We start from the raw sequence: 16,689 nt of genomic DNA on the forward strand, positions 1-16,689 counted from the left end.
CCAGCATTTTCAGGTTTGGACTCCCGCATAATGTTATTTTCCCGGGTACCCCACAAACGGCTGCACCGATCGCTGCACAGCTGCACCGACCGGACTCTGTGACCTCGGACAAAGACCTTTTATAAGGACATGGGTTGACTCCCTGCTTGAGAGAATGCCAACCCCCTTCCCACCATCACGGTCGTCTCTCCAACTCACAATCCCACGAGATATGCAGAAAGGACGACCCAAAACGAATTATCTTCTATTTGATTCGTATATAAACATCATTAAAAGTAAATAATGATATCGGCCAAAGTTCAAACGACGTGGGTTTAATCTCTACATGAGAGAATTACACATAGCTATTTGGGCGGTGTATAAGCTAACAGATCGCTGTCTCCATCGATCTTGCCAAGGCCGTAACACCTATCGGCTCAAAATCCTTTTCACTGTTGACTTGGTAGTTTTTACAATGAAGGAAACATTAACAATGTTGTTAAAAGTTTATTTTGTGATTCATTTGTGATTGGAGTTATGTTGTTTGGAATGAAAAAATAAGTATTGAGGTCAAGTGAATGACATGCCGTGATGGTTTCTACTTTCTAAACGTGAACTTCGCGGATCGCCATATGCAGATTCGCCACGGACCCACGGTTGATGTTTCTATTCTTGAACGTACCCGTTTATTTGCGAACGGGTACGTTTTTCATGGAAGTCCTTCACGAACTTGCTGTCCATGTCTGACGTGCGACTGAAGGTGCTACAGGAATGTGGAATTTATTGGTTTCATGCTTTAGCATTCGCCGTATCTGCATTGCCTGTTTGCTCCTGGCCTCCCACTCGTGCAAAGCACGGGTATCTCACTAGTAAAAAAAATTTTTTTAAGCAAATGTTGGTCTGCTGGACACTAAATTTTCATCACAGGAGCACCTCTTCCTTTAGAATATTTTAATGATAATCATGACGTCATATGTCATGTGGTACAGCCGCCATCTTGGAAAAACCGAAAAATGTTGCACCTCTATATCTCCAAAACCGCTGCATGGAAAAAATTTAAACATGGCTCATTGTAAAGAACTCCATATGTGGAATAGGTGTTGTTAACGATGACGTCATTGGTGCCATACTTATGACTTCATAATTCGACAGGGACAACACTAAGTCTGATCAGTTTGAAATGTATTGAGCATGATCTATGCAACAATTATATTAAAGAATATAAATTTATGACGTCATCTCTCACGTGGTCTGGCAGCCATATTGGATCAAAGAAAAAAAATGTTCAAAAATAGAAGAGTTGGCTCGCAAAAAGTTGACTGTGCAGGGTAAGTATTCTATGAATACCATCTAGTTGTTGTTGTTATTCAGACTCAGTGGCACAAAACGTAGTGTCTGCCCGAAGTCAGGGAGGTCTTGGTTCAAACCTCGTCCAATTTACACCAAATACTTTAAAAATGCTATGTGCTGCTTCCTTGCTTGATGCTCAGCATTTACAGTGCATTCAGAAAGTATTCAGACCCCTTCACTTTTTTCACATTTTGTTGTGTTGCAGCCTTATGCTGTAATCGTTTAAATCCATTTTTTCCCTCATCAATCTACAATCAATACCCCATAATGACAAAGGGAAAACAGGATTTTAGAAAGTTTTGCAAATTAATTAAAAATAAAAAACTGAAATATCACATTGACATAAGTATTCATACTCTTTGATATGACACTTGAAATTTAGCTCAGGTGCCTCCCATTTCTCTTGATCATCTTTGAGATGTTTCTACACCTTGATTAGAGTCCACATGTGGTAAATTCAATTGATTGGACATGATTTGGAAAGGCACACACCTGTCTATATAAGGTCTCACAGCTGACAATGCATATCAGAGAAAAAACCAAGCCATGAGGTCGAAGGAACTGCCTGCAGAGCTCAGAGACAGGATTGTGTCGAGGCCCAGATCTGAGGAAGCCTACAAAAAGGTCTCTGCTGCATTTAAGGTTACCAAGAGCACAGAGGCCTCCATCTATCTATAATTCCAGTAATCTCTGTGTGTCTGTGACCGCTGTTTCTCGACAACCACGGGTCCGATATACTTGAAACTTGCCAGGTATATTGCTGGGGACCTGAGGATGTGCCTTTTCAAGGTTTCATATTAATCGGAGAAGTAGTTACCGAGCTATGTCCAAAAAACGATTCAACCAATCAGAGAGCAGCGAGCTATCACGTGTGCCGAACGTGGCGAACAGACTCTGCCTCGGACGGCACATTTGAGAGCGTATTCATTTATTTCCCGTTGGCAAACTATGTTGGCGCTATGTTGGCGTTAAACTATGTTTTAAAACTAATTAAAACTAATTTGCGATTCTTTCGCTTTCCTGCGCGTTTGTGCACGCTATGGCGATTTCTTTACCAAACTCCGCAAGCCGTTCGCTTTGGACCAAACCATTTCATGTAAATAGAGGGGGGGGATTGTCACCGTACTCGCAAGCCGTTCGCTTTGGACCAAACCATTTCATGTAAATAGAGGGGGGGGGGGGGGTGGAATGGCCCAGTACTCGCAAGCCGTTCGATTTGGACCAAACCATTTCATGTAAATAGAGGGGGGGGGATTGTCACCGTACTCGCAAGCCGTTCGCTTTGGCTTTGCGAATGGACCAAACCATTTCATGTAAATAGAGGGGGGGGATATAATTTTAGATATATATATAGTACGGGCATGCCCTAGTAATTCTTAAATGGAACAAGTTTGGAACAATCAGGACTCTTCCTAGAGCTGGCCGCCCGGCCAAACTGAGCAATCGGGGGAGACGGGCCTTGGTAAGAGAGATGACCAAGAACCCGATGGTCACTCTGGCTAAGCTCCAGAGATCCTGTGTGGAGATGGGAGAAACTTCCAGAAGGACAACCATCACTGCAACACTCCATCGATCTGGACTTTATGGCAGAGTGGCCTGACGGAAGCCTCTCCTCAGTGAAAGACACATGAAAGCCCGCTTGGAGTTTGCAAAAAAGCACCTAAAGGACTCGCAGACTGTGAGAAACAAGATTCTGTGGTCTGATGAAACCAAGATTGAACTGTTTGGCTTCCGCCTGGCTACTCTGCCATAAAGCCCAGATCGATGGAGTGTTGCAGTGATGGTTGTCCTTCTGGAAGTTTCTCCCATCTCCACACAGGATCTCTGGAGCTCAGCCAGAGTGACCATCGGGTTCTTGGTCACCTCTCTTACCAAGGCCCTTCTCCCCCGATTGATCAGTTGGGCCGGGCGCCCAGCTCTAGGAAGAGTCCTGGTTGTTCCAAACTTCTTCCATTTAAGAATTATGGAGGCCACTGTGCTCTTTGGAACCTTCAATGCAGCAGAGACCTTTTTGTAGGCTTCCCCAGATCTGTGCCTCGACATAATCCTGTCTCTAAGCTCTGCAGGCAGTTCCTTCGACGTCATGGCTTGGTTTTTGCTCTGTTATGCATTGTCAGCTGTGAGACCTTATATGGACAGGTGTCTGCCTTTCGAAATCATGTCCAATCAATTGAATTTACCACAGGTGGACTCCAATCAAGGTGTAGAAACATCTCAAAGATGATCAAGAGAAATAGGAGGAGGCACCTGAGCTAAATTTCAAGTGTCGTAGCAAAGGGTATGAATACTTATGTAAATGTGATATTTCAGTTTTTTCTTTTTAATAAATTTACAAAACTTTCTAAAATCCTGTTTTCTCTTTGTCATTATGGGGTATTGAGTGTAGATTGATGAGGGAAAAAATGAATTTAAACGATTTCAGCATAAGGCTGCAACACAACAAAATGTGAAAAAAGTGAAGGGGTCTGAATACTTTCTGAATGCACTGTATGCTGGGGATTATCCTTAAGCCCTAACCCTCGAATGGAGACACCCCTTGCATAGCTCCACTCCTCGAATGGAGACAAATTTACGAACTTACTCTGTACAGATTCCCTACTTAGTTACATCGAGGTTCTCCTTCTTCACGTCACATGGTACATGTTAATTTACACAATCCAGCCTTTCCTATGAGATTCATCTCTACCCCCACAAACGTAACAATCTTATTATTATCGCCGCCACTGAAATTGGACGGCGGTTATGGTTTCACCCGTCTGTTAGTCTGTCTGTGAACAGGATATCTCAAAATGTTATGGATGGATTCAGACGAAACTTGGTGGACAGGCTGGGAGTTTGACAAGGACAAAATGCTGAAATTTGGATTAAGATCCGGATCCGGATCCTATAATTTTTGAGCGATTCTTCACCATTGATGATACTGCCAAAAAACGATGTATAGCACGATATCTCAAAAAGTAATGGACGGATTCGGACGAAAATTGGTGGATGAGTTGGTTAGGTGATGAGAACAAGTTGGTTCAGTGACAAGAACATTTTGGAGTTCTGGATCCAGATCCGGCCTATCAATGGGATACCCCGTTGGACAGGTTTTTATCCAGACTAGATACAACACGTAAACTGTTCAGCCTGGTGGAGGTATGCGCTCCACCGAGAGCTGTTTTTATTATATATTTTTTCATTGTCACTGCACATGTACGACTTTAGTTAAGCATCAAGTATTAATAAGAAAAGAGTGTCATCTCAAGATGAAAAACCTGGGGTACTTCCTGCTCACCTCTCCCTTTGTCACTTTTGAGGTACTAGGGCATGCCCGTACTATATATATATCTAAAATTATATCCCCGCCCTCTATTTACATGAAATGGCATGCCCGTACTATATATACGTATATCTAAAATTATATCCCCCCCCCCCTCTATTTACATGAAATGGTTTGGTCCATTCGCAAAGCCAAAGCGAACGGCTTGCGAGTACGGTGACAATCCCCCCCCCTCTATTTACATGAAATGGTTTGGTCCAAAGCGAACGGCTTGCGAGTACGGTGACAATCCCCCCCCTCTATTTACATGAAATGGTTTGGTCCAAAGCGAACGGCTTGCGAGTACGGTGACAATCCCCCCCCTCTATTTACATGAAATGGTTTGGTCCAAAGCGAACGGCTTGCGGAGTTTGGTAAAGAAATCGCCATAGCGTGCACAAACGCGCAGGAAAGCGAAAGAATCGCAAATTAGTTTTAATTAGTTTTAAAACATAGTTTAACGCCAACATAGTTTGCCAACGTGAAATAAATGAATACGCTCTCAAATGTGCCGTCCGAGGCAGAGTCTGTTCGCCACGTTCGGCACACGTGATAGCTCGCTGCTCTCTGATTGGTTGAATCGTTTTTTGGACATAGCTCGGTAACTACTTCTCCGATTAATATGAAACCTTGAAAAGGCACATCCTCAGGTCCCCAGCAATATACCTGGCAAGTTTCAAGTATATCGGACCCGTGGTTGTCGAGAAACAGCGGTCACAGACACACAGACATACACACACACATACACACACACATACACACACACACAGAGAGATTACTGGAATTATAGATAGATGCTTGTGCCATGTTGAATGAGGTACAGATTTAAAATGAAATGGAAAACAAGTCTTAATATTGAAGGCCGGTGTCGTTCTGCATTGGATGGAATCAACAGAACGTTGATTGAAGTAGGCATGCTTTCTTGTCCATCCTTGCATCCGACGGCGGTTAGCATCGGAGGATCAACATTCTGCTGATTGTATCCTTTGAATATAAAATGGTCATTTCAACAAATAATCAACTGAATACGTCTTATTCTGTAGGATGCCTTTGATGTAACGGCTCTGCGTGTTCCAAGCTGCACTATGGCACCGGGAGCTCCTCCAGCAACTCCTTGGCTGCAACGTACTTCCCAACTACAAGCAGAAAAGCCTGCAGGAGTCCCTTTCCGGCTTGAGGATATGGGAAACTTCATTAACCAGGTGGGAATGTTTGCACATTAACATTACTGATGATAATGACATCGCTGGTGGTGTGCTTGTGGCTTAGGGGCCAAAATGTATGCGGTTCGCGTTCGGTTCCATAAGACATGTGGTGATTACCTCTCCATAAATTGCTGCCATCTTCCCTTGTTGCAGAGCATCGGTACGGCAGATAGGGATGCTTTTGCTCCACCTTTCGACACTTGCCTGTTCTATGACTTCGAAGGCATTGGCTCACTAGCCAGTTCACTGAGCTCTCTGAAAGCATCAAACGATGAGGGATCAGTGGCCGATTACGAGCAAATGTTGAAAAGATGTGGCCCACAGTTCCACCACATCACCAACTTGTTTGGCTCAGGAGAGGAGCAACCTTGAGTACGTTTTTCCACAACTATCCCAGCTGCTGCCTTTTTCCCCCAAGCCCTATTTGCCTTCCCTCAACTTATTTATTTTCGCCTTCTCCGACCTCCCTTTGCAACTGTAATCTTATCCACAAGTTGCACGTGCAAGATTATAATTAACAAAAGGGAAATTTTGCGACTGGCAAATATGAAGGCTCATCTGAAGCAGCAAAACAAAATGTTTTATTGTAGTGCAGGAGAGAGGCGAACAGAACGTGATGTCTTCTTCTCCGTCATCTCAGCGTGTGATGTGTGAAGTGAAAGTGTGCTGTGATTTTAACCTGAGGATTCGATACAGAAAAAGCGAATAGTTTTTGCAGTCACGGAATGTGATAATCCACGGCTCTTTTTGGTCTGTGTGTCGCTCTTCAAAATAATTGTGTCCTCTGAGCTTTGTCACTTCAATTGCCACAAAGACGAGAGAATCATTGCTTGGCTACAGTCAGGGCACGCATTGCTTTTCTTGATTTGGGTTTTTTCCCCATATTTTGCCAAAATTAAGTTCCTTCAACAGATATCATTTGCACAGTAATTTTTTTAAATCCTTGATGACAAGAATTCTTTTTTTAATGTCTGACATTCCTCAAACTAAACTTTGCATCCTGCTTTGCTTAGCTGTTACTGTGCCAGTTTGCTTACGGTCCATGTACATATTTTTATGCATGGTGGTTCATTTTAAATAGATGTGGAAAATGTCTCATTGGAATAAAAATAAGCTCTGCATACAAATCACGGATCATTTTATGTACTGGGTTTATTTTCTACCAGTGTGTATTTGACCAATTTTTGTGTTGCAAAACTGGAGTTATATATATATATATATATATAAAATATAACTGTGATACTGAAAGTTTTGATGGTGTAAAACCTTATCAACTACAATTCTCTCCTGTGAAATTGCATCTGACTGTTCCTTCAAATTGCTTATAGTTTTTGCGATCCTTGTGTGATTGGCACGATGTGGAGATTCCCAAATTCAGTGATGCGGGATGTCGTCTCGGTAGAACAGTTTTCAGAAATGTGTGTCCGCTGGCACTTTGCTATAGTGGAAACAGGTCAGCTCCTCTGCTCAGCCAATGCGGCAGAGGTTCTGATTCTGATGTATCATACTCAGTTACATAGTGTAAGTGCTGCCAACGCCGTTTAATAGCAAGAGGTATACTGGGTGGTTTACCATTGCCTTCCCAGTAGTAGATATGGCAGTAACTTGCAACTTATTCAGGGTGTCGGCGATAGCTCACCGACTGTTTGCGAAGGACACGCTAGATCTTTAATGTCCAGCAACTAATTCCGGCAGACACGGCACGCACATTGATGGGTCACCTTGCCTGTGAAAGACCAGGATGACAGTTTATACCTCAGCCATTATTTCAACCCAGGCTAGACAGCTTTGAGGCAAGTGCGCACCCCTCTTGGCCATCCTGGCAGCGGTAGAGGTCGGTATGTCATGATGAGCAATGGCCTCGACACGGAACGTGACGTTATGGAAGTGGATACTTTGAGACCTGGAGCCTGGTGTTGGCTTAGCGGTTAGGGTGCCGGCTTGGAATCCTAGGATCCTGGGTTTAAATCCCGGTCAATCGCTGAATTAACACCAGGGGGGTTGACTCAGCCTGTCATCCTTCCGAGGTCGGCAAATTGAATACCAGCTTGCTGGTAATTCCCTGTGTGTCGCAAGAGGCGACTAACAGGTTTGGCGGCAGGAAGGGCATCCAGCCATAAAATATTGCTTCAAAAAGGGGACCACGATGCCCGAAAAAGGCCAACCCCTGCGTTGCGGAGAAAAATGGCCTCTAAAGGTGGTTCATACTTTGTGACCTGGTTGGTCTCCGTTCCATCTCCTGAAACCCACCCACGTGTGGATATAGCAGCCAACAATAACTTACACACATATACGGGCACACACAGAGGTGGATACATTGAGACATGGGAGTGTTCCATTCCACTTTCTGAAACCCGCATATGGAGATAACAACCAACGAGGGATATCATATGTGCTCACAAAAATGCGTAAAATAATCAGCAAAGAGTACTTACTGCCTATGCAGAATAAGACTAATTCGGAGGTCGTCCCTCCAATGAACAAAATCAAAGCTATTTTCAGTGCCGGTATTCCTGTACAGCTGTGCAATTATAAATTGGCCACAATCGGAGATCAACAACTTAGACACCAAAGCAAGGAAACTTCTAACTATTCATAAGCTATTGTGCAAAAACAATGCATACCGAGGTTTTACCTGTCAAGACGTATATATGTCAAGACGTACGTATTTTGTCGAAACTGTATTTATCTTTTGGTGTGTGAACCTATAGTGTGTCCCTTGGAAGTTTCTCGGTGTTTATCTTTCATAAATTAATCGTTTGTTTGCCGCGCCGCGTGTGAGGCCTTGCAGCCTCAGGCTTCCCCCGTCGAAGTTTGTTCCTTCCTTCGCTGGTTTTGCTAGGTTTTTCGATTTTCCCTTCTCCCCCAAACTTCATCGAACATCTACTCTTTGTCTAACGTTGTAACCCCCACCCCCCCCCCAAAAACAAACAAACAAACAAACAAAAACAACTTTTATTTCCCTTTCTCCTCGTGTGCTTTTGTCCCATCGTGTGCTTTTGCCTCTGTCGATGTGCGCTGTCCCACCCCGCCCCGCCCCCATTATCCCCTTGCCTTCCACCTTTTGCCCTGTTCAAGTGACTCGTGGTTGTCCCTCTAGGCTCCCTCTCCCCATTGGTATTTTTGTGAATATAAGATTGTTCTTCATGGTTCTGTTTAAATATGTTTAAACTTTCCCCTGGAGTGTTTTATTCAGTCGTATATTACAACACGCTGTTTTTCTTCCTATTTAAAAGGCTCCTTTCAATTTCCTCTTCAACTCATTCCATTTCAAAAAAATATTCAATCTCTGATAATTCTTTCTCACTACATGCTCTAAATTCTCATTCATTCCACCCCTCCTCCATCGTTCTTAAACGGATCGCTAACTTGAAAATCACAACAAACCCAATTTGTTATAAATGTTCATCTTTCATTAATCATCCACCTTCTAAACTCCCCCCTTGCCCCTCCCCTCCAAATCTCCCCCCTTGCCCCTCCCCTCCTAAACTCCCCCCTTGCCCCTCCCCTCTAAATCTCCACCTTGCCACTCCCCTCCTGAACTCCCCCCTTGCCCCTCCCCTCCTAAACTCCCCCCTTGCCCTTCCCCTCCTAAACTCCCCCCTTGCCCCTCCCATTCAAAACTCCACCCCAACCGCGCTGAACCTTACCATAATTTGGTGCCCCATGCAGCACCTCAGCAGCCTTGGGGGCCCCGTGCTGAACCTCGGCATCATTGAGTTTGATCTTTCATTGATCTTTATTACCCCTATAAACTTTCCCTAACCCAACCATCGAATTTGCTATTTTCATTGTTTCGTCCCCTCCTCCCTATCCTCTTTTCCTATTCGTTCATTCCCTTTATGTGTGTCCCACTCTCAGTTCCACTCTTCCATTAGTCTTGCTCCTGTAAAAAAAAACCAAAAAAAAAACCACTCCCCATTCAAATCTCCCCACCAACCATCCCTCCCAAATTCTCCCTCCTCCCACCTTATTCTCAAAGCTGCCTCCTCCCCACTTCGTCTCCCTTCTATCTCATACCTCCACCTCCCCCAACCTTCTACTTTCCTCTGCCCCCCCCTCAAACAACCCCTCACTGTGCCTCATCCCATCACCATCAAACCTTTCGTCCTCCTCATCCTTCCCTTTCTTGTAACTCTTCTGTAATCTCTGACACAATATCAACTGCTCTTCCTACCTCCCCCTCTCATCCTTCATCTGACCCTACCCCTCCCCTCCCAATGTCCTGCACCCAATGCTCCCCCTCTATCTTCATTAACGGTATGGACCTCAAACATCCGGGGCCTTCGCTCAAACCTGATTGATCTCTCCATTCAGGTTGCTTCTGACAATCCAGACTTGATCTGCTTAACAGAAACTTTCCTCCTTCAAGATGTCTCTGATTCCTTAATATCTCTTCCTGGTTACTCCCTCCTCCGGTATGATAGACCTGAGCTTCGTCCTGGTGGTGGGGTGGCTGTCTTTATCAAAAACTCTCTTCCTCACTCTCCTTGCACTGCCCTCTCTCCACCCCACCCCCAGGAGTACCTCTGGCTACGGCTTCCTCTCCGCTCCCACCTTTTGTTCAAATGTGTTCTGTGCCGTCCTCCAAACAGTGATGACTCCATTTACATTTCGCTGTCGGACAACATGGACCAACTTCTATCAACTCATCCTAACTCTATCTTCCTCATATGTGGCGATTTCAACTGTCATCATGCCAGCTGGGTGGGTGTGGGTTCATCTCTCACCAGCCATGGCACCTCAGCAAAGGACTTCTGCGACTCATTGGGACTGACACAATCTGTCAATTTCCCGACCCGGATCTCAGTCAATGGAGTATCTTCTCTTCTGGACTTGGTTATGACTAACTTCCTTGCAAATGTCTGCTGCTCTTGTTCTGCTCCAATCGGTTCTTCTGATCATGTGCTTGTTAAAGTGGACATCTCTCTGGCCATTCAGAGAGCCTCCTCAGCGCCGACGAGTCTCGCATTTCACTCAGGCCGACTAGCACGGGCTGCAAGCAGCCATCAATCACCTGGACTGGTCTCCCATCTCGACTGCCTCTGACATCAATTCTTCCTGGGAATTCTTCCAAAGCAAACTGCTCTCTCTCATGCACAGATTTATCCCATCTCGTCTTCAGTTGTCTTACCCTTCCTCCCATCCATGGTACACTGAATCTTGTGGTGAGGCAGTTGCCCTGAAGCAACTTGCCTTTGCCTCTTGGAAGGCAAATCCAACTGAAGGCAATCTCAGTTCCTTCCACCAAGCTCGGAACAAGTGTGTGTCTACCCTCAGGAGTGCCAGGAAGCACTATGTCTTCACACTCAAGATTGAACTCTCAAACCTGTCTCCTTCCTCCAAATCCTGGTGGCGTCTGGTCAAATCTGTTTCTGGTGTTTGTTCCCCCTCCATCCCCTCCCTTACCTCATATGGCTACGCAGTTGACACCGCACGTGACAAAGCCAAATGCCTCAACTCTGTGTTTGCCTCAAAATATTGTATCCCAAACCCATCTCTCTCTGTTCCCACCTTTCCCAGTCGAACCCAACTGCTCCTGGACTCTGTGTCCTTCTCTCCTGACAACGTGGAGAAGTTTTTGTCAAACCTCGAATCTGATTCTGCAACTGAACCAGACGACATCAGCCCACGGGTCCTAAAATCCTGCTCTGCCGCTCTATCTCACCCTCTCTCTGTTCTTTTCACCCTCTCTTTTACTCAAGGTCATCTGCCAGCATCTTGGAAATCAGCAAACATTAACGCTTTACACAAAAAAGGTGCAAAAACAGATCCTTGCAACTACAGACCAATCAGCCTGCTTCCAATTATCAGCAAAGTCATGGAATCCATCATTGCTTCGGATATCAAATCCTTCCTCTTCTCCAATGGCTTGATCTCTGATCATCAATTTGGATGCAGACCAGGTCATTCTACTCTGGACATGTTGCTTCTGCTGTCTCAACAATGGATAGAGGTCCACAATGCCAAACAGGAAATCAGAGCTGTCTCACTTGACATTTCACGTGCCTTCGATACGGTCTGGCACCCAGCTATGCTCACCAAACTCTCCTCCTATGGTATCCATGGAAATCTCCACTCATGGCTTGCGGATTTCCTCTCTGGTCATAGTCAACGTGTGGCCCGGAATGGATTTCTCTAATCTCCCCTTCCTGTTCTGGCTGGAGTTCCCCCAAGGTAGTGTTCTGGGCCCTGTGCTATTTCTGGTCTTCGTCAATGATCTCTCCGACTCTCTGGAAAATCCTCTCTATCTCTTTGCTGATGACTCCACTCTCTGCCGCTCTATTCCTCATCCCTCAGATCGGCAGTCTGCAGCCTCCTCACTCTCTGCAGACCTGGACAAAATGGGGGGGGTGAGGGATGGGGGGGGGGGGGTGAGGGGAGGTGTAAAAAATTGCATCAGCATTTGGATGGTAGCTTCGCTCGGTCACTTATGATTGCTCATACGGCGCGACCCACCCACGGGGAACGTATTGGTCTCCCGAGCACATTAATTAGGATCTCCGGAGCAATAGGCAGTACCCCGAGCCCTTCACAGAAGGGCCAGGTCGTAACAAGTGGTGTCAGGAGTGGGATCTTAGCCCAAATTAGAAAATGAGTTTCGGAATGGCAAATGCCGAGGTGGTAGTGTCTGTAAAAGATAAAGAACTCGCTGATTGGCGTGTCAGCGATCTTAGGTCAGAGCTGAGAAAACGTGATCTCGACGTCTGTGGTTTAAAATGTGTGTTGGTAGATCGTCTTAGGGAGGCAATGAGAAAGGAGGAGGGTATTGTTATGGACAAGTCCGAAGTTCAATTTGAGGAAATGGTGAAAACAATGCAGGAAGCTTTGCCAAAGAGGAAAATAAATTTTGCCCTTAACCCAGGGGTGGATGGAAGTGGGTTTTTAGATGGGGCAGTTACATCTGGGGAAAGGGTAACTGAGTCCAGCCAGCTGGAGGGTACTGAAAAAAATTCTCTCGGCCACACATTCGATCACAGTAGCCCAGGAGCAGGCAGTGACAGCAACTTGGTGTCGCCCATGCCGAGGGAGAAAATGGATGCTCAGAGGGCTGAAATAAATGAGAAGATGGATGTTCAGAGAGCGGAAATAATTGAAATAAATAAGAAGATAGATGTTCAGAAAGCCGAAATAAATGAGAAGATGGATGCTCAGAGGGCTGAGGCCAAAATATGAAAGGACAGATGACTGGACTTAAGGAAGAAATGGAAACTCGTTTCCAAGTAATGGAGAGGAAGTTGGAAGGGATTAGGACAGATAAAATTAAAGAACAGAATATGTGGTGTATGGGGGACATATAGCAACCCGGGGATGCCTCCAAATCTGCTATAGGGCTAAGCGGGCTTCACGCTTCTGTTACCATGGGGATGATGGCGGGTAACACATGCAGTCGAGACATTGCATGTGGCCCTTATAATGGGGAAGAAAACTTAGAGGCGTATTTAGCACAATTTGAGTGCGTTGCCAGGTTGAACAATGGGACAGTTAGTCAAAAGGCAGCTATGCTGGTAGCGTCATTGAGAGGAAGGGCATTGGGGATACTGAATGGCCGGCTAGAAGACCCATGGCTCTGATGAAGTGGTAAAATGCCTCACAAGACGTTTTGGGACAGCACATCAGGTTGAGTTGGCACGGGTATAGCTCATGCAGCGGAAGTGGCAACCCCCGGAGACATTCCAGAATCTGGCGGGTGACATTGAATGCTTAGTAAAGCTGGTTTACCCGGAGGTGAAGGGACCGGGATTTGAAAATCTGGCTCGCGAGTATTTCATAGCAGCCATAGGTGGGGAATTGCAATCACAAGTTTGTCTACAACGGCCTCAGGGTCTGTATCATGCGGCGGAGATTGCTACTGAATTGCGGATCATTAATACACAGCGGTCGCCCCATACGCAACGGGCAGTAATTCGTCAGGCATATCACCCAGGAACCGAAGAGGTGGAGACTCCCAAGCGGTATGAAGGACCGGCTGACGGTATTGAAAGGGGAAAAGCTTACGCCACCAAACGGATGTGCAGAGGCTTCATGAGGTGATACAGCAGGGTTTTGGGACCTTAGGGAAGCAACCTTGGGAGGGACCACCACCACCAGGAAACAGGGTGTTTTCTGATCTCCGGAGAAGGGTCCCCACATGCTGGAGGTGCGGAATACAGGGCCACTTGCAGTCGGAGTGTAGGTGGCACGGACGTCAACAGGAGTTCGCAGGAGGAAGGGGACCGAGACGGGATGTAAATGAAACAGCCATGGCAGTTGCTCCGATAGGGGGGGCGTTAAGCCATATCGTAGAAGGGAGATCAGAGGGCCCAAGACGAGATGGAACCAGCCATTCGGGAAACCGGATGTAGCCGGTCGTGTGGGGCGACAGCCGGCTGTGAATGGGGAAGCCTCAGTCATGGTACTTGGTTTGAGTGGAGTTGGGGAACAGCTGCAGAATGTCGCAGTTTCTTGTACAGTAGAGGGGAAACAGATTCGAGCAATTGTGGATACGGGGGCGAATGCAACCGTTGTACTTCCGGACATGCTGCGACACACAACAAAGGGATGGAAACCACTCGCCCCTGGAGCAGGGTATTATCTGAAATTGGCCAATGGGGAGACAGTGCCAATACTCGGGAGTGGAGTCATCAACTTGCGGTTGGCCTGAATGGAGTATAACACAAAGGTGTGGATGGCGAAACTCTGTGACCTTTGCTTGATTGGACTGGATTTCCTGGCTGAGAACGGTTGCCAGTTGGATTTTGATCGGATGTGCTTGAAGATTGGAAAGGACATGGTTCTATTTGAGGAGCAGAGAGAAACAGATCCAAAGGATGCAAGTGTAATTGCGCCTGTGTCTGTGACTGAACCACCAAACTCAGAAATGCTGATCATCGCTCAGCGAGCTGTCATCAGGTGTGAATCATCCCTGCTGGGACTAGTGGAACCGATGGAAGAGCCAATGACTTATAGAATCGCAGTAGCACGAACGTTAGCAGGGTCCGAAGGAACACGGGTACCAGTACAGGTGCTAAATGCCACCGATCAGCCAAAGGTTGTGAGAGCGGGCACCCAGCTAGCTACCTGGACGTCGGGGATAGAGGTGGTAGAGTGTAATGGGAGGTCCGGAGTAGAGGATCCCACAGGGGACGACGGTGAGTGGCCTGAATAACTCACAGATCTGGAACAACGCAATATTGCAGGACTCAGTGAGGATCAAGCCAAACAAGTCCACTGGACGAAAATGGTAAACCATTGGATTGAGACGGGGGCGGCAAGACCAATTAAGCAACCGCCAAGACGCCTACCATTTGGAAAAAGGAAAACTGCTGAGGAGGAAATATGCCAGAATGTATGCCGAGGATGTAATTGAACCCTCTGATGGAGCATGGGCATTACCAGTGGCCCTGGTGCGGAAGAAGAATGGGACAGTTTGATTTTGCGTGGATTACAGGAAATTGAACGATGTGACCAGAAAGGATTCATATCCTATTCCTCGAATCGATGAGACATTTGATGCGTTAGCTGGATCGAAGTGGTATAGCCCTTTGGACCTAAAGAGTGGCTACTGGCAGGTTGAAGTCGACCCGGCCAGTCGTGAAAAGACCGCATTTTCAGTGGGAACAGGTCTATGGCAATTCAAGGTTATGCCATTTGGTCGGTGCAATGCTCCCACCACATTTGAAAGGCTTGTGGACAGAGTTTTGGAAGGGTGGCATTGGAAATCCTGTCACGTCTATCTGGATAACGTTCTAGTCCATTCATCAACATTTGACCTTGCTATTGTTACACTCGTGGGGTGGATTGTTTAGGAATGGTACACTCATGGGGCTGGGTTTGCAATGGCGAGAAGCTGTGATCGTTGGGGTGTACCTTATGTGAAATTCCGGGCCGGCTGTGAAACCAGATTTTGCTCTTTTCTTTCTTCCTCCCCTATCGACTTTATTTTTATTCTTTTGTTAAAAGAAAAACAAAGATCTTCCTTATCGACTTTCTCCCTCCCGCCGGAGCTCTACGTAATTGAATTGAGAAAGAACCTTTGGGAAGAAAGAAGAAGAGGAGATGGAGGAGGAAGAAGGGCGTCGGATCGGTGGAGAAAGGCGAAAACCGAACGCAGGACGCGTGGTCCATGTTTTGATGAGAAACTCGGCCTGTGTGAGCTTTTTGAGGCTTTGATTAATATCTCTGAGGGCTGCCTGTTGGAGGGACAGTCGGTGCAAGAGAGATTTGGGTGGAGGAGGTTTTTCTCGGTGCACGTGGGATTGATCGTGAGGCAGTGGGAGAGGCAGCCAGAATCTTGTGCTCCTCATCAAGTTTCGTCTTTACTTTTTCCACATGCGAAATTTGCATTTATGTTAATTTAAATTATACAATGGACTACAAAATGTAAATGTTTCATGATATTTGTTATATTATATCACCTTTATCTATCAATATTGTTGAAATGAAGATCAAATAGCTGTATATTGAAATATGTTGAAAAAGTCAAAACTTTACATGGGGTGTACTTACTTTTGCACGTGACTGTGTATATATATATATATATGTCGGATTGAGACTTAGAACTTGGGACTCAGAAGACTCAGAGAAAAGGAGCAACGGATATATTTATTAGAACTCGATTACACAAGCTTGAGGACAGCAAAAGTTGCACTGAAACTCACAAGAAATGACCAACAGTACAGCAAGATGCTCTGAAATAATTCAATTAACATTGGTTTATATAAGGAGAATCAGGGGTGGAGTTAGCTCACAAGACACAGAGACAGAATGGGCTCATTGGTTCCCCCACCATAGTCCCATCCTGTTGTTCAGTTAATTAAAGGAAGTTCATCCAAGGCCAGTCATGGGTTAGCTCTGATAAGGAGATGGTCAGCA

General features: G+C 45.8%; 1 protein-coding gene across 1 annotated transcript in view; it reads left to right on the forward strand.

Moving 5' to 3' along the window:
* The window catches only part of LOC144893724 (cadherin-15-like), a 180,160-nt gene extending 173,198 nt beyond the window's left edge, over positions 1-6,962 (forward strand). The window contains exons 13-14 of the mRNA XM_078785104.1: positions 5,674-5,832; positions 5,989-6,962. Coding sequence (XP_078641230.1) covers positions 5,674-5,832; positions 5,989-6,207 — 378 coding nt within the window. The 3' untranslated portion in view covers positions 6,208-6,962. The remainder of the gene's footprint in view (positions 1-5,673; positions 5,833-5,988) is intronic.
* The last annotated feature ends 9,727 nt before the right edge of the window (positions 6,963-16,689 follow it).

This window comes from Myxine glutinosa, chromosome 9 (assembly GCF_964187855.1).
Source record: "Myxine glutinosa chromosome 9, kmMyxGlut1.1, whole genome shotgun sequence".
Classification (NCBI taxonomy): domain Eukaryota; kingdom Metazoa; phylum Chordata; class Myxini; order Myxiniformes; family Myxinidae; genus Myxine; species Myxine glutinosa.